General features: G+C 36.1%; 1 protein-coding gene across 1 annotated transcript; it reads right to left on the bottom strand.

The window, feature by feature from the left end:
- Positions 1 to 801: 801 nt before the first annotated feature.
- LOC105434011 (uncharacterized) lies at positions 802 to 15,016 on the bottom strand. Its single transcript, XM_011649562.3, has 2 exons — positions 13,596 to 15,016; positions 802 to 6,079 (listed from the first exon to the last, which is right to left on the bottom strand). Exons 1-2 carry the CDS (start codon positions 13,802 to 13,804, stop codon positions 5,221 to 5,223), a joined length of 1,068 nt encoding a protein of 355 aa, XP_011647864.2. The 5' UTR covers positions 13,805 to 15,016; the 3' UTR covers positions 802 to 5,220.
- Between the last annotated feature and the right edge of the window lie 4,627 nt (positions 15,017 to 19,643).

The raw sequence follows: 19,643 nt of genomic DNA, 5'->3' as shown, positions 1-19,643 counted from the left end.
GCCACAATCGAGCACGGCGCACTTCCGCGCATACTAATGGAGTGGCGCGGAAGACTTCCTTGGTCAGAGGATAGTCGTTGCCGCTACCCTTTCCCCGTTCGTCCTCTTTCCACGTCTCTTTGTGTGCCCCTCCCCTCCCCGCCCCGGGGAAACTTACCGGGCCCTCCCACCCGGATGACTCCCGTCATCGTCATCGTCCTCGCTGTCGTCCTCGAGCAATTCGGTGGGGGGTTAGTTGTGAAAGTATGTGGTACCCTTATCATCCGGCGAATGATTTTCCGTGATACATTCCGATTAGAATGAATGTTTAATTACATAAGATTTTGTGCAGGCATTTCATATTTTTTGGTAACTTAAGTAAAAAGTGAAGGTAAATGCAATCCTAAATTATAAATCTGAAAAAAATTAAATTAAATTATCCGCAAGTGATCTTTATCTTAAACTGCTCTAAGAAGAGTAAAAGATTTGCTTGCACGATCACTCAATAAATTTTGACTTGTTAATACAGGCATAGGGATCAATTAAATACAAAATCCTTTTGTGAGCTATTATATATTATCAACAGAAATTTATTTGCAAATTATTGAGATAAAAGTTAAAACAGTCTAACTCATCACGTGGCATAAATTATGCCACGTTGTTCCGCGGAGATTATTAATAATTCATTTGACATATTTGAGTGAAATGACATTGGACTTTGAAAACGAACTTTTTATAAAATAAACTAGAATTAAAAATTTTGATAAAAAAATATAAAAAATGAAAAATAAAGCTTTTTATTATTATAAAATATAAATAAATAACACAACATAACCACATCTGACTGTCATGACATAAACTTCGAGAAATGCGAATAATCGACTTAACTTTATCTCCTTTTTTTATAAAGGAGGATAAAAAAGAAATTTTCTTTTTTGTTCTCAAGTTGTTTTTGCAAAACTATTAAAAAATATGATTTGAGAAAATCGCGTTTAAAATTATAATTTTTTTTTTACTGTGAAACGTTCGATCTACATTAATTAAAAATATATTACAAATAGAGCGTACAAAAAGATTTTCATGTTCAACTTATTTTTACGTATTTATTTTTATGCCTGTAAAATTTATTTTTGATTTTTCGCGCATTCAAAACAAACTCCTAAGGATCTATGCACGCGTAATATCGATTTCAACACTCGAGCCGCATTTCGTTTTCCGCGAAATCGATCCGCAAATGCGGCGAAGGATTGCGCTGATTGTCGTGGAACAGGGAGGGAACGTGCCGCCGCAGTGTGGAAACGTCTCGCCCGCCTCCGCCATTCTCGCTGTTATCTCACCGCGGAGAAAGCATGATTGCCTTTATGGGGGAAGAAAGGGTCCTTCGCGGTGGCGATAATGTCCCCGTGGCGGCGACGAAAGCGTCGCTATCAGAAATAAAACACGACGAGCGCTCCGAGGCCCCGCGACGGCGGAAGGGCGACGGGGGTACAAAGGAAACTTCACATCGCTCTCGAGATTTTCCTCGTCAACCCCCCCCCCTTTCTCCCCCCCGTCCGATTAATTTCGCGGCTTTTCTCGGAAGAACCACGAGGGTGGTGCGAGGCGCGCGATCGTATTCACTCGCGCGATATTAGCCTCGTGATAAGCTGAAACCTTCAGACCTTAGACTTTTAGGCTGTCCGCTAAATATTTGACATTTGATAAAAAAATGCGAAAATGACTGCGAATATTTATCTTGACTCAGATGTATATCACCTAAAGCATTAGAATCACATAAATAAATAAAAAAGAAAAAAAAAAGAAAAGAAAAAATAAGAACACATTTCTAATCGTATTTTTCTTGAAAAATGCGGAATTTGGTGGAAGGAATTAGGGGACAATATTCCTTAATTCGGATCGAGATTTATTTACAAACGCGTTGCATTATATATTACAGCAGTAATTAACAATGGTCATCATAATCGTCGAGGCGAGGATTAACGTGACGCATCCGCGTTATTCTTGTTCCGAATTAATCGAGTTAAGCGAAGCGTCGCTACGCGTCCGCGAAAAAGCGTCGCTATGCGTCGCGTGATTATTGAGAAAGAGAGAGAAAGAGAGAGAGGGGAGGGGAAAGAGAGAAAGTGAAAGGAAGAGAAGATATGTTTTTCTATGTGTTAGATATGTTTTATGTTTACTTGCATCTTACTTTCGTAGGGTATACGCTAAACTCGCATCAATGTTCGCTACAGTTTCATATTAGAAATAGTTGGCGGGAATTTCTACAAGGAGGAGAAATCGGCGGATTATCTCTCGATGTCTCTCGAACGAGCGAAAATGTTACAACTCGTTACATTTAACAAATCAACAATAATCGTTGCGTATAATATAACAAAAACAAGATCGTGCGTGTCTAATACTATAAATTAAGATTTGCTCCATCTTGATTGTTCTCGGTGAAAAGATTTTTTTGAGAATAAATAGAATGAAAAGCACGAAAGCATTTTGATGTTTGATGATTAGTTTTTTTCATTTATTATTATCATTTTATACAAAAACACTATAAAACAGGAATAAATTTCTAATTCATTTGTATTTTCTATATAGGATGTTTATCGTCTTTCGTTTATGTTTTCAACAATGTGCGATACAAGACTATTAAGACTAATTTTAAAAACTTGCTTTTAAACATAAAATCATATAAAATTTTTAAATTGTATAAATGTATAATAAAGTAAATAGAAGCATTTATACATATAAATTATTTTGATTTTTTTAATAAACCATAATTTTTACAAAAACATTTGTTTTAGAAAAACTAAAAATTATTTAAAAACTTAAATATATATGTCAAAATTTATAGTAAAACAATATTTACAAAAATATTTCAGTTTCATATTTCAAATTAAGACTAATAGAATACAGGAAAGTCATTGATATATCTTTTTATTTCTGCATTTTTAAACAAAAGCTAAAAATAAAATTTTGAAAACATAATAACAAAGAACGTGTCTTCTAAATAATACAATCTTTATAAACATGTTTTTAACTTTGGAATAATTAACATTTACAGCTACACGAATTTAAATGCATGAGTCACTGATTAGATAACAATAATAAGTTGGATAAAAATATCAAAATATGCCATAAAAAGATATTAAATTGTAAATTGTAAATTAATTAAATGTAAAATGAATTAAAAAACTGTGAAGTAAAATATATATTTCTACATATTAAATAACGAATTTTATAAAATTAAGAAATTTGAAAATTTTAAGAATAAAAATAATTTAAAGATTAGAAAAATTAAAATAATAGTTTATTATTAAACAGTATTAGCATTAGATATTATTATATCTAATTAACATTAGATGCATCAGTTTTTGCTGCATTCTGATTTTATGTTTAAAATTGTACTTGTGAGAAAAGTAAAAGAAAGAAAATATGAATAAAACAATTTTTGGAAGATTAATATTAATAATTTAATATTATTAATATACTATTATTATCTTAGTACTGTTTAAAGTACATAGTTTGCATAAGAAAATTATAAAAATATTATTCTCGTATTTAAAAAATGTTTTTAATCAATTTTATATAAAAACACAAATCACAAATAAATGAATTATATGTTTTTAATTTTTTCATTACTTAAATAAATCATGTTCTTATCAATATTCTAATAAAGCATAATGTTTCATTTCAAGATAGAGACTTTTTTTAGGAGACTTGTGTAACTATTGAGAATTTTCCTTTACTGTACAAAATGCAGACATTTGCAATATAACATTTAACAGTAAAAGATATAAAAGAATTAAGGATTTATTCCGATTTTATTTTTTATTTTATAATTCCTTTTAATTTATACTTTTTAAATGTAAAATTATATATATTAAATATATTTTTAATTTTAACTTTTTAGATTGAAATGTATTTTTCATTCAATTCATTCAAATTCAAATTCACATTTCCTCAACAAACGATCAGAGCGGATAAGATTTATTGAGATTGAAGGTACTCTTCAATCTCAACAAGTTAAACTACCAAAGTATTATTAAGCACGTGTAAAGTATTAATAAACACGTAACTGATTAGAACGTTGGAAACGTCGTTCAAAAAAAGTTAGGAATTTTATCCTGTTTATCATGCAAACTGCAGGCAACGCCAGATTTTTGACGAAATAAAGCAATTTTAGCAAGACAGAACGTAATGACATAACGTAATTTCCGATAATTCCTTTAAAAAAATGTCTTTATGGCTTCCCCGTAATATATTAGAAAAGGATTCGCGTCGACTGGTGTTCCAGCAGATCCAGCCACGCGTCTTCCATTTCGCCGTATCGATGCTTTCGCCGCTCTCGTCCGCGGCGCGACGCCGCGAGATGCAACGAAATCGCGTCGTCGGGGGTTCGTACGCGTCTCTACGTTAGCATTCAGAACATTTCGGGCTTATTTCGCACGGCCGCGTCCCAAAGAAGAGATTTGCCTCCGCCAGAAGAGCTTTTTTTTTTCCTCTCTTTCCCCACCGTGTCCACCCCCGAGCACGCCCGCCCGCCCGCCCCATAATATGTGGCATGTGAGAGAGGGTTGGTTATCTCATCAGAATTGGACTCCTCTAGCATCCAGCTTCGCGTGCACGATCCGGTCGAGAGGACCCTTTGCGTCCGCCCTTTGTGGGATTTCGGGGCCGTATAGCCGAGTTATCGATTTCTGTTTCCGTTCGCCGCAGCTCCGACTCCGCGGTCGCGAAGTTATTTTCCCGATACGGGCTATACTCCTCGAGTCCGATATTTTTCGGGCGAGCACTTCAATTATACATATACTGTATGTTTTTTTTTTTTTTTCCCCCCTAGTTGCGGATTACATTATTCCGTCAAAGAGATCACTACAAAACGATTGCCCCCTAGTCCTCGTCCTTCGAGAGAAAAAGCGTCTTGCGTTCAATGACAGTACTAACTCACTTCCGGTTATCGAAATATTTACTCAAAAACAGAACGTGCAACTCTCGGCGATTATTACAATTAGATCACTGCATGATATGTACGCCATTTCTCGGCGATCTGGACACGGCCGTCGAGTTCCTCTGTTGTTCGTCCTGGAAGTGGATGGCATCTTCTTTGACGACACCGGTGCTCAGGTTCACGACCGTCGTTTGGGGGATCGGGGAGAGCATCGGGGCTACCCGCCACCAATCGGCGGTCGGCCACGCGGCCGGCATCAGGCTCCCCCGGAAGTTGAGGTCCGGGAGAACCGGAAGCGGCCTTCATATGACGTGTCCACGTTGTAAGCTTGAATTCGAGCTGCTGGAAGTCGACGTCAGACTCTGAACGGAGAAGGCGCTGTCGACCCTACCGCTCGATGTCGAGGACGACGATGATGACATTGTCGTTGTCGTCGTCATCGTCGTCGTCGTCGTCGTCGTCGTCGTCATTGTCGTCGATGATCTTTCCGGTTGTTCCGTAGACGGCGACGAAGACGAGGACGAGGAGAAGCGATCCTGAGAACGCTCCTCCTGATGATGATGATGATGATGATGATGATGGTGATGATGATGGCTCTCCAGATTGGCGGAGAAGTCCATTTCGAGTTTTCGGTACCGCGATTCTTCCCGTTCCGCGACGACGGCGTCCTCATCGGCTCTTGCTGGGCTCGGGAAGGGCGGATCGTCCATCTTGGACGGCGGGAACGGCCTTTTGGGCTCCTTCGGCGGGCTAGGGCAGCTGCAATTAGGTTGTAGACAGGTGGCTGTCGACAAACTCGTCGGCCAGGACATCGTCTGGTGACTCGGATAAAAGGGATTGCTCGTGTAGAGAGCCTGTAAGGCCAGATCGGCAGCTAGCTTGCCGCCGTTGAAGTCATCGCCCAGCTTGTGCTGCAGCGGGTAAAGCGGATAGGCGAACGGCGGGAAGAAGCGTGGAATCTTCAAGTCTTCGTGCATCAGTGGGTGGTGCGTCGGAGGCGTCAGTGGTGGCAGAAGACCGCGCGACAGATTGCTCAGTCCATCACCGGGCGATATTAGCGGTGATATTGAGAAGCCGAACTTGTTCTCCTTCTTCACCAGGGACTTTGGTTTCCGGCGCGGCCGGTACTTGTAGTCGGGATGCTCTTTCATGTGAAGAGCTCTGAAAAGTGGATGAGTAATTTGTAACATTGTTGCACGGCGAGATCCGAGTGGAATTTCCTTCGTGTGTGCTACATTGATGATTGGGTAATTATGTTTGTGTAGCAGTGGTAATCAATTAATACCTAATGATGTACATACAATGATTAATTAATATCTAATGATGTACGTACTTTATATATATTTTACTATGTATTTACTATGTATTAGATATCGAATTGGAAAGAAAAAAATTTTCATGTAACAGAAATTGTACAAAATTTTAATTTAAAAATGCAATCTATTTAAAAAAAAAAAAAAAAAAACAAAGAGATTCAACTTTTGCATAATTTAATATTTAAAGTCTTCAAAATATTTGTATATTTAAAATTATTATTTAAATAAAAATTAGCGAAATTAATGCATATTGCTTAATATATGCATTAAGCTCGTTGCTTGATCATTGCATCTTCGGAATAAATATGTAATAAAATTTAAATAAACATTTGGTTTGTTCTTTTTATTATAGAGATCTAAATTCAATGTGTCGGAAGGGAGTATAATTGTTTTGCTGTCTGTTTCATTAAACTGTTGCTTTCAACACAATGTTAGTACTACATAGCAAATTATTCCAAAACATTTATTCTCCGAATTAGAAATGATTAAAACTTGTTTCACTATTACTATTTTTAACAAAATGAATAAATTTTGGAAATTATAAAAGCAAGGCACATCACAATTAGATCACAAAAATAAAGTTTTAAAAATCAAAGAGATAATAAATGCTATAGAAAATCAAATCAAGACTAATGTAATATCCTTTTGATCATTGACTAATGAAGATCTTAATAAAATTCAAAATTGCAATTTCAATAGATAAATAATTAAGATGCATAATTAAGAAATTTAAATAAATTTTAATAAAAAGCACAACTATATTGTCATATATAGACATTCATATCTATATATCTTTTTGATCATTGACTAATGAAGATCTTAATAAAATTCAAAATTGCAATTTCAATAGATAAATAATTAAGATGCATAATTAAGAAATTTAAATAAATTTTAATAAAAAGCACAACTATATTGTCATATATTGTCATATATAGACATTCATATCTATGCTACATTTGTCTTGATTTGTTTATAATCTTTCTGTGAAGCTAATTATCATTTATTTAATTAATAATCAAATTCGAGCTTGTACCTCTAGCGATTCAATCATGCCGGCAAAGTTGGTTTTTGTCAAAATAAATCATGTTGTTTGCTATTTTTAATTTTTATTTCGATATAATGTAAATAAAACATTATTTTTATCATTATGTATGTAGAAAATCAGATCAGACTAACAAGTGTTCAAAATGGAACGCTCTGCAGAGAACATTATGTCTGATTTATCGCGTCTAGTTATCGCAAGATCTATTTAAAATATTGTTTTTTTTCGCAAAAAATAGGTTTTTTTCTGCAGGAGACGGAAAAATTAACAAAACTGACAGGATTCAAATTCAGGATCCACAACTTTGATTTGTATGAGCAACTCCTCATCGACAATTATTTATATACGAATCATTTAAAGATCGCTTACAGTCATTTAATTACTTGCACTTTTTTCTGTTATTTTTTTTCTTATTTTCTATAAAAATTATTAATTTTCAGATAATCAAATAATTATAATTTTTTAAAACATTATTATACTATTTTCTCGTAAATACTAATCTTGGAAATACTTGGGAATACTATTTGAATACTTGGGAATACTATTTGAATACTTGGGAATACTATTTGAAGTTGAAAGGATTCTTTTTATGCAAATATAAAAAAGTTGTGAATTTTTTATTGCAGCATTTTGTATTTTATCAACTCTACTTCAAATTCGGATTCATATAAATAAAATAAAAATATGTTTTGGATCAAACAACTGTACAATTGTATCCTTAATTATTGAAAGAGTATAATTTTTTCAGGTTTTTCAGAGCCTAAAAAATCTTTGAAAAACACAATTGTCAGCGACGCAGTTGTACCAAATAAGCAATGAAAAAGTGCCTTGGAGAGTTAAATTTTTTGTTTGTTATGTTTCCCAATAAAAATCTTCTATTAGTATGTATGTATCTTTATGTTATTGTTCGATCAGACTTTTAGTTTTCTTAAAAAATTTTTTGACTTGGGCAAATTTTTAAACTCTCTGACACTGATGGCCAAGGACTACAAAATTATTTCGATCTCAAAAAAAAGGAATCGGAATTGAATATTACTTTATAAATGTCTTTTCGAAACACCGTGTATATTTATGCTTCTTTCTTTTTATCGTGTTTACATTACAGCGCGACTATCGATTATCGCAAACGCTAACACCTCTCCACAATTTTTGTAAACTGTGCTCTCACCTTCCCACGTACAATGGGACGTATTATCACCAGAACACGATACGGGGCACCATAGGTATTTGCAGTAAGTATCTTGTACACACACCCCGCAACGGTGAGGACGGAGGGGGGAGGGGATAAAAGAGGAACAGCGGTATCTCCGACACATAATACTCCATTATGTACCCAAGAGGCGCACAAACGTAGTGCTTATTTATGTCTCACCTCGTGGAGATAAAAAAAAAAAAAAAAAGAAAAGAGAAGGAGAGAAAGAGAAGGATTGGAGATACGTGGGTTTTTTCGTAACGGCGGTCGTCGCAAAGAATTTCGCCGGAAACTACCAGGACAATGCAGTCGGAGGCACGATGACGATAACGTGGTGTATTTTCTTCGCACTTTTATAATAATGCATTTAACGAAAGTAAAGTCATTCTGTCATAGCTACCGTTGCATGTTTTTTTTTTTTTTTTTTGCCTCAAATATAATTTCCAATCGACGTGTAAAGTGATACGACACGAAATACTAATTTGGAAAATAGCTTCTTTTTTCACGTGAACCAATTTAGCCACGATAATATAATAGAATGAAATTCCCTTGATGTCCGCATACCGATCAATTTCCGGGAAAAGTGCGAAGAATTTCCCGCGTGACGAAAATTCGACGTTCCACGGGGTTGTGGGAAACTGAAGAGGGGGCGGGGGGAGGGGGAGACGGGGTGAGGAGTGCGCGGGGCGAGAATGGCGGAATGCCACCGCGATCGCGGAATAATAATTCCGGGGACAATGTGTCCCGGCAGATAGCACAAAGCGTAAATCAGCATAAACATCGGTAAAGCCGCGCCGACAATAACTCAGCATAAATGCATAAACATCGGCCGTAATCTTTACAATTCCAACCTCCGCACATCCCTCCTCCGCCCCCTCCCCTCCCCTCCCTCTGCCGTCCGTTCCGCTGGCGTTACCTCTATCTAGCAGTCGATAAACAACGCGCTATATCATCCCGCGGTGACATAAGCTACGCACTTTCTCGTTGCGTTGCGACAAGAAACAATAACAATTAGTTACGATTGTGGCCGTGCGGGCGATCGCGTCGTCCGCGGATGAAACTTCGACACTTTGTATTGCAACGGGAAAGTTTATTTCAGAGGGAGTTTCAACGACCGACCGATTTCATCTTTCCTTGCCGTTTCCACGCTCGGAAGGTAGGAGTATTTCGCTTGTAATTTTTTTTGGGCCCATTTTGCGTGTTACGATTTATCTTGTACAACGTGACTAATTATTCTTAAGTCTTAAATGTATTTCGCAAAATTTCGTTTATTTAAAAAAAAAAAAAAAATCGATTTTAATTTTAATAACGCTATTAAGAAGCTATTAAGAGATCTCATCTTTGTGAATCGGTAATAAAATTATAATGCAATTAAATCGAGCCAATTCTTCACTTTCATAAATGCAAATAATATAGAATTTACCTGATTACCCGAATCGGAATTGTGTTTACGTCTTACAATTAATCATATTAATGGATTTCTCGTCGTGATATCAAAGGGACGTTCATATGCAACATCAAAGCGTGTAAAAAGATCCGTTTCACCGCGACGAGAGAAGTGAGAAATCGTGAAGAGGCTGCGGAACACGTAGGGGGTTAAAACGGCATGGTAGAAAGTAAGGGGATGAGAGGGAAAGAGGAGGGATATGCGAAAGACGAGAGAAGGAGAGGAAGAGGGGGGGAGGGAGGGAGAGAAAAAGAGAGAGAGAGAGAGAGAGAGAATCGTTGAGCGCGGACGGTGGCGGCGATAGCGGGGGTGCGGAGAAGCCGGGCAAATCCTTTTAAATCCACACAATTGCGACAATGGGGCTTTATTTGTTATCTCGGGGGCCACATTGTGAGTCGCCGTGAACGAACGGACAGATTACGTCGGGCCAGTGACGGCGCGGGTCCAAGGGAACCCGTTCCTACCGACGGCATCGCTCCAAGGGAACGACTTTACCTCCCTCGCGTCCCTTTTCCACTCCTCCCCCCTCTTTCCTTTTATTTTACGGCCGCCACCCTACTCTCGTCGACGTCGCTGCCATCCGCCAGAAAAGCGGATTCGCCGTTACACGTTCGCGTCGAAATTTCCCTCGGATTGCCCATACCTCTCGCCCCTCCGCCCTCCCTCCCGCCGTCCCTCTTCTCGTTTTCTTTCTTTTTTTAGAAATTTTCGATGGGAAAATGTGGCCCTTTGTTTGCGCTTTTGTATCATTAGCAACTCACATGGGCATACCGATAAAGAATTTAATAAAAATTTTTTTATACTGAATGCAAGATGACACAAAACATGTTGTCTATATATAAAACATAATACAAATACTAGTAAAGTATAAGATGTTAAATGTATGTTGATCGAATCGAGTAAGTTTGATAAGTAAGTTTGGTTAATTGAAATATGACAAATTGTACCTGTGCAGAGTGCTATTGCGATTAATTATTATTTATCGATGCAGTTGCAGCAGTCAAGGAAATGACGTTTTCTGCATACGAATATAATGGCGGTCTATTTAACGCATATGTTGATCTGTTTAAGATAACATCGGTTTTTTTTTTTTTTTTCGGTATTCTCGCCGAAAATTTCAGCGTTGTCGCGGGACATCCGTCCGACTTCTTCGCTTTTTCTATTTCCTTCTTTTTTTCCCCGGCGGGGTGGTATGTAAATCGAGGTCGGGATATTTTGCAACGCGGGCACGAGGTTAGAGCGTGGAATCAGTTTAAATCTTGTTCCTCGAGACGAGATCGAAAAGCGAGAGAGCGGGGATCGTTCCCAAATTTAATCTGCACGCAAACCTATTCCTCTCCCCCCATCTTCTTTAACCCCGATTTTTATTTCAAATATTGATCTGTTCTTAAGACTCGTATTATTATTATTATTATTAAGACACGTATTGTAGAAGGGTTTAATTTATTTTGTAAAATCCTAATTAGATCACATATATAAGTAAAATAGTTGCACAACAATGTAATTTATAATGCTAATTAATATAATATTATAAAACAATAAGTTGAAAATTATTCAAAAAATATTAAAATAATATTATTTTTTGCATTTTAGCATACCTTATAGAAAGATTCTATAGAAGAAATAAGGTGCTTTATTGATAGTTTTTCAATGTTTTTATGAGAAAAATAAATATCATAATTTATCAGAATTAGCTACTTTATTTCAGTAACAAATATTATCGTTATCAAATTTCTAATAATATCTTTCTAATAACATTTTAAAAAGTCATCATATTGAAATTACGAACTAATATATTTAATAATATCGACGCGCTTTCAAAGCTGTGCTGAAACAATAATTTCTTTTTACGCGTATTGATTATCAAATTAATACTGCTATCTCTTCCGACGAAATTGCATTTACGAGATTGTAGAACATTATGCGACTTCGCAAAATTACAAGATGTTACGAGGACTCTAGAGAGGAAGATTTTCACGAGATTGCCGGGACCTCCATTTCGAGGGGGGCCCTTTTAAGGACGCGCCGGCCTCGAAAAATCGGCCGCGGCCGCTCTGGCGAGCTAAATAAACTCATAACAGTGATTAAATATTCAGGGCCAGTAATAAAGAGCCTCGTCTCGCCCGCCCTATAAATACCGGCTACGTCTCACCCTATCTCAACCCGGATTTAGCGCAGCTTGTTCCCTAAGCTTCATAATACAACAATGTACTGTATTATGAAGTATGAGACGATCATGTGGCACGTTTTCCCGCCGTTTTCGATCCCTCCGATTCTGCTTCCGACAGACCCTACCTCGATCAATGCAATCATCTGGAATATATTATCGCGACTAAGAAGCAATTAGTACCGCGACAAAAAAAAAAAAAGAAGAGATCGATTTATCTGTTGAAAAAGATATCGCCAGATATTATCATATTTTTCACGTTTTCATATTTGTAAACATATTTGTAAAACATTAGGAAAAATAAAAAAAGGTAACAATATAACCAATATAAACAATAACAATATTTATATTGCAGAAATTAAATTTACAAAGTAAAAATTAATATTTACAAAGTAAATTAATTTCAATAAGTTGTTAAATAAGAGAAATGAATATAGGTTCAAAAAAATGAAAGATGTTATTTGAAAATTCCTAAAATGTTTGAGAACTTTTGTGTGCAATGACGTGTGTGGTGATATTATTACTTTATTATCACAACTAAAAATGTTTAAATTATGATAAATAAAATTTGTTTTAAATATTTATGAGTCAATATTTAAAAATATCGACATTTGTTGAATGTGATCTTAATCTTATAAAATGCGATATTAATGATAAATCTTATGATAAGATTTCTCTTCAATTACAGATTTTTCTTCACATATTTTAAAATATTTTATCATAAAATTTTTTATTTTTATCTTTTTTTATCAAGCTCTCTTTATGCTTATTCTCTTTATCATTTGTAAACTTGCAAGAGGATATAAAAATAATTTTTTAATTCATTAATATTTTTAATTCATCAATTTTGTAATTTAATTTATTTACTTCACTTATCATCTTACACTTTATTTTCTATTTACTATACAAATAATATAAGAATGATTTATTAAAAAATTGTTAAATTATAAGTTAGCAGTGAAAATGTAAAGTGAAATGATAAGAAAGAATTAAATAATTGCTTTTTAATTATCTAATAATAATCTCTTATTTACATTAATTATCTCTGATTATCTTCTTTATATTCTAATTATACTCTAATTATAGCCTAATTATATTCTAATTATGTCTTAATTAATGTTTCTAATTTATTTTTAAACGCATATACACGCAGAAAATAATTATGATAATTATAGAAAGCGACGATGAGTTGCTTTTATTTTGAAAGTAATACACTCTGTTTGGAAAAATATCAAGTTTAAAATAATGTAATAGAGAAAATAGCTAGTAAAATAAACACTTTAATAAATCACTTCAATGCTTTCAAGATTATAAATGAAATATATATATATATATCAAAATTAATTTAAAGTTGATTATACAGATGTAAGAACAAGCTAGTTTTCAAAGTTACTCATCATCAGTGTTAATGTCTCATTAATAATCATAACTCAAACTAGATAATATATGTGTTTAGGGGCATTGTGTGTACAGCGTGTTGTGATATGACCAGCATTTGTTTCATGGGCCTTACCTCAATCTTTTTGCTTCATCAATGAATGGGCGTTTTTCGCTCTCGCTCAGGAGCTTCCACTCGGCGCCAAGTCTCTTCGAGATCTCCGAGTTGTGCATTTTCGGATTTTCCTGTGCCATTTTACGACGTTGACCACGCGACCACACCATAAAGGCGTTCATCGGCCGTTTAATGTGCTCGTTGTGCAAAGTCTTTGACGACATCTCCATGAATCACTTTTTTTTCTTGATGCTCAATCTAATTGCTTCTCTGATTAATACACGACATCTCCGATGATTTTAAAGTTTGATTAATCACTCCTATTTCAAGTGAATCAGATAATTTCTTACGCATTTTGCCGACAAAATTCCGTAGATCCCAAGAATTATTTACTAAGATTTTTTTTTTAACGTAGCTGAATCTATAATCGTTGTAATCATAGATTTTTAAGATTCTATTTATTGATTAATTATTAAGTTAAACTGGATCTTTTGAAGCTTTGTTTGACAGATTGTTGAGTATTATATATATGTCAGCATCAATTATTAATTGAGTTTGATTGATCAATTAAATCATTCTATCCTTGAGCTTTTCACATTCACTACACGAAAATGCTGTTGACATTATTTCTTAAAGTTTTGGGATAATTCAGAATATTCTAAATAAATTTTTTTCTAAGTTATTCTATTTATTCCAACAAGTATATTAGCGTCCTATAAAAAGATTGGACATTCGAATTAACAAGTAAATTGTTATGCCTGTTCATAAACATTGGCTATGTCTTTAAAATCTTTGAACTGGTAAATCTTCGCTCAAAAGTGATCTTCAAGGAATCGTGTTTATCTCAGAAATTTAAAATATTTCCAAAAATATTTATGGTTTGGATCATCAGTTATACCAGTCTTCTAATTGTTGAATTTTTAAAAAAAAATATGCAATCGTCTATTGATCACTGAATATTTTTGCACGAAAAATTCTGTAGCTTCCTGATGTGTTCTTGAACAATGTCACAATGAACTAAATTAATTTTTAACTCAGAAGGTTGTGTCTTCTTTCAATCATCACAATACAGCTATTTAGTAATTCTTTCTGAAGGATTGTTTTTACGCTCTTGTCTCTTATTTTTTTCGAGCGAGGACTTGGTCTGACGGATACGAGTTCTTTTGGTGCACTGACAGGATCGCGGGGGTTCCCTTAGGAACTTCGCGAAGCACGTAACATCTGGGGCGAACCCGCGGGACGGAGCTTTTGCCGGTGCGGTTCGGCTCCCGTAGGACGTGGGGTAAAATAAGACGGTGAGCCAATCGGACGCGGTGACGCGGCCCCCACCATTTACCGCAGCCAATAGATGGTCGCGATTGGCCGCCGCGTCGGCATGGCGGTCCAGAGCGGATACGCGAGTTCGTGCAACAGGTGGAGAGAAGCTTCTATCTCCTCCGTTTCTTTCGCCTTCTCTCTTTCTATTCTCCTCCCGCACGATCACGAAGACAACGACGGCGGGGTGTGGGTGCGTTTGTCGCGGGGATTATCACGCCGCGCCGTCGCCGCAGTCGCCTTTTTGACCTCTCTGCCTTCCGTCGGTGGTCAACCAAGGGGAGAGGGGGATATGCACCCGATTCATTGATACTTCCGAAGACAACAACGGACAGAGAGAACGAAAGGATTTTAGGAGAACGCGAGAAGAGAATGGAGAATATATAGCTATGGAATTATAAGTTGCACTCTTCACTTATTGCACTAATGCTCATAATGGTCATCGTTTGTTCTTCTTTAAGATTTGGTGAATAACAAAGGTGAAATGATTCTGAGAGCGTTAATGGAACGCAGAAGTGTATTCAATATCTTTTTTGTTTTAATTAAACAGTTAGACGCTATAATGCGCGCTACGCACGCGTTATTTTTTTATTTATTTTTTACAAAAATTATATAATACTGTTACACCATTAACCCTTTGTCGCGACACATCTGTCAAAACAATTTTCGCAATGACAGCCGCTCATGAAGTAAGCGCAATAAAAGAACCAATCAGCGTCGCGAAAAAGTAGCAACAATACTTCGAGAAATGCGAATATCGATTTGCATTAGAAAGGATTCTGACAGAATTCTTTTGTTTCCTTAATTTTTTTTTTCTGTAAACGATATAACCTTTAATATAATTTTATATCCAATTCGACATCCTTTAGCAAAAAGAAAAATAAAAAATATATAATGATCATGAAAAAATAAGTGTATGTATTTTAATGTATTCTGGAATTTTTTTGAATAGAATCGAAACGTAAGATGAAAAAAGGTAAAGATAAATAAAAAGATAAAAATGCAGTCTAGCAAAGATCGCATTAGTAGTTGTGTGTAGCTACTGTAAATATAATTAAATATCAATACATTTTATACGCTCACAATGATAAAGTATAGAGATACAACAAGCCCAGAAGAGAAATGCAGAGTTGGACAAACGTAGAAAATAATGCCGCTGATGCGTTCGCCGATCAGCCGGTACTTTCGTCATCAGGCGGAGAATTTCTTTTCTCGCTTTGTCTGCTGCGAGATACACGGGCGAAGAAGGCGAGCATAGAAGACCAGGCCTTGTAAATAAATGTTATCAGTCGCGGCAGTGTCTTGCCATAAGGCGAGAAAGAGAGGGAAGATGCAACGAGAAGGGCTGCGGAGAAGGGGGGGAGGGGCTGGAAGACGTCTCGAGTGATAAGACGATAAAGAGAGAAGGTATAAAACGAGACAAGGGGGCTGGTGTGCGGGCGACAACATCTCCCGGTCGCCATAAAGAGGGGACTGCGCCGCCGCCATTGAATTTCCGGAAGGCGCGGGAATATTCATCTGCCGCAGAAAAGCGAATCTGTGTCACGCCGCGGAAGGAGAGCTGGCTACGTTCCGTTGAAAGAATGAAAGAAATGAAAGAAAAAGAGTCGCTTTTTAAAATGCACGCGGAATGTATTTCCATTGAATACAGGGAACAAATATATGTCTTATAAAATATATGCTCAAAAAAAGTTGTGATGACGCAGAGTTTACAGACTCTTTAAATTTTCAGCAAGTTATCTTAATACAAAAATAGAGAGATAGTGCAATTTTTTAAAGATGCAAAATATTTATATATTATATATATATATTATATATATATAAACAAATATTAAATAAGTTAAGAGAGAAAAAGATTAAAAGAATAACTTCTTCAAATTTTCTTGATATTTCGCCGAGATCAGAAATAAGATGAGACTCGCTCGTCAGATCCCTTTTAAATTACACGCCTCAATTTGTGGTCAATCCAGCGTGACAAGGAACAAACATCGTTGCCGTTATTCCTCGGGGTAGTATAATGAAGGATCATCTACTCCAGAGTAGATAAACGGGCGCGATCGGCTGTCACGCGGCCCCATTATTAACCGCACAATAAATTCGCTCTCCAACGGTGTCCGTCAATGAGCGAGATACAGCGATCGACTGTCGTTCCAGGGGCCCTTTATCGGCCCTCGTCTCTTCGTCATACATTCTGTCATTCACGAGGCGTGAACGCGCCTTTTATCGCACATCGCCGACAAGAGCCGTCAGTGCGAGGGGTGTGACGGTGTCTTTTTTTCAGGCAATTCAACGACACACAAAACCCCATATTTATCTACTGTACACTCTACGAAACAATTAAACGATTTTTCTTCATAATGGCCACATTTATTCGGCAAATTTTCTCTCCTAAAAAAAATTGTTCTAGAACAAAATGTAAAAAGATCTCTTCTGATTGAATCTAATGTAATTAATAAGGTGTATCAAGAAAATAATTAATCTCAATTATGTCATTAAAATATCACTTGTTTAATATCAATTTGATTTAAAATTTCGCTTAATTACATCTTTTTTACGTTCTTCTCATAGACAGTGATCTTTAACTTTCTTTTATCTACGCTACATATCATACTTATGTTACTTTATTCTAATTTTTTAAGAAGGACTGCTTTTTTTTACATTAAGGGCCAAATATTGTATACGGAGAAGAATTGAGAAAGCGACAACACTTTCAAAGCACAGAACATGACCGTGTAAGCTAAGTGATTTTTCGCAATTCCAACATCACGAACAGAGAAATAGTAGGAGGGGATAAAAGAAGGGGTATTTTATTACTCTACCCCATGATCTCGTCCTCACTCGAGCATGGGGGTGCCACGCGACCACTGATTATACCATTCATCGGCTGGCACGGTCCGAAAGAGGGTTGCGAGCGTAAACGCCGTAACATCTAACGTACCCGCTTCTCCTTCCCACTTCTTGTTTCCCGCTTGTTTCGACCTGAATGCTCTCTCATCAATGAAACAATTCGGCTTCTCGACGATCTATCGTCGGCTCCTTAAGATCCTCTCCTTACCCCGTTAATTAGCAACTTGCGCCTAATGAACATGGCATATATTTTACATATGTAAAATTTTAATGTTTGCAAATAGTTTTTCTCAAGCATATGTATTATAATAGAATAATATGTACTATAATAGAATAAAGAAATAAGGTATCAGACGTTATTATTATAAAAATTGTAAACAAATAAACAATGTATATTAAATAAATATTTTGGAGAAAAGAATGTTTTTTTTTTTTTTATTATTTTATCATAATATTTTAGATTTTTTTACTTATATAAAGAAAAATTTTGTAAATGAAATATCTGGATTTTATATTAAAAATAGTTTTATAAATCCACAAAAATAAATTTATGATAGTTTAAACAGAAAAAAATCAGGTTTAAAATTAGGCTTTTTTATTTTACAAGTATAAAAATGTTATCTTTGAATGATAGAAATTTGCTTCAATTACACAGAGTGTAAAAATAATGCGTAATAATAGCAAAAACAATGCGTATGAGTACACAGCAGGACATGATCGTAGTGATTGCTGAAGCGACAACAAATGTGCCCCGCGAGGAAGGGGTTGACAGAGGTGGAGACGGTTGGGGGTAGTCGAGAGGAGGCGACGCTGCGTCGAAAAGCTCGCTGATTACTCCATTGTTGAGCCGGTTGTTTCAGTTAATCGCAACGCGCCGTAGACTTTTGTTGTCCTTTTACACGCCTGCAGCCTGCATTCAGATTGATACGTCCATCTTGATACTTAATGTCGTTAATATATATGAGAGAATTGCAATTTTTGACAGAGATTCTCAATATGTTCGATTATGATTTTCAATTGGAATAATAAAATATACCAATGTAGACTTACTCTTAAAATGTATAAATAATAATAATAATAAAAATTAAATATGCCTACTTGAGATGAGAAAAATTTCTATTACAAGTTAAACTTTGCAGATTAAATTTAAAAGATCTTCACTTTTCTCATCAACACTGTACAGTGTTGATGGAATGCTTGTCTTGTTGATAAACACAATTCAACACAGTTCTCATTATTTTATTTATATTTGTCTTGTTGTTTACGCGGAATGCTAAACAAGGACAAATGGTAATGATAGTAGCTTTGTATCTATTGCTGGAAAGCATCATGGACAAAATTATATTTTATCACTTTCAGATGTGTAAAAAAAGTATATTGTATATCTCAGAAAAACGTCGATTCTGGATCCGCATAAAAAAAATCTGTCACCGAAAAAAAAAAAGAAAAATCACATTCGCAACGTGTCGCGGGACGCCCTGTTCAAGGAGTTCCGCGGTGGGATCGCGTCATAAATGTCATCATAAACGAGACTCGATTGTTTCTCTGTGTATCGTTCCTCCGGCGGCCGGGCGAAAATCGAATTCCGTTTTGTTTGGTCGAATCTATACTGGCATTCGGTATTCAGAGCGTGGCCCTCGACATATCAAAATAGAGCGCGCACAATAAGTTATTCGACCGAACAAAATCGAGGGGGGTTGCGCGGGACGCGAAAGGGAATGGGGGTTGGAGGGGAGAGGTGAAGGGGGAGGGAAGGGAGAGAGCGACGGGAGGGTAGTATTTTATAGAGTCCCGTTCGGGTTACATACCGTGAATACATCGCGCGGAAAAAGGGTGGCGCTGTGGGTGGGGTGGGATTCGCGTGTGACTGGAATACGTCATCAAAGACCTATAGGATTGAACTACCCT

Source organism: Pogonomyrmex barbatus, unplaced genomic scaffold (assembly GCF_055798465.1).
Source record: "Pogonomyrmex barbatus isolate J1 unplaced genomic scaffold, ASM5579846v1 scaffold15, whole genome shotgun sequence".
Taxonomy (NCBI): domain Eukaryota; kingdom Metazoa; phylum Arthropoda; class Insecta; order Hymenoptera; family Formicidae; genus Pogonomyrmex; species Pogonomyrmex barbatus.
The sequence above is the reverse complement of the archived record's forward strand: the minus strand, read 5'-3'. Positions and strand labels throughout refer to the sequence as shown.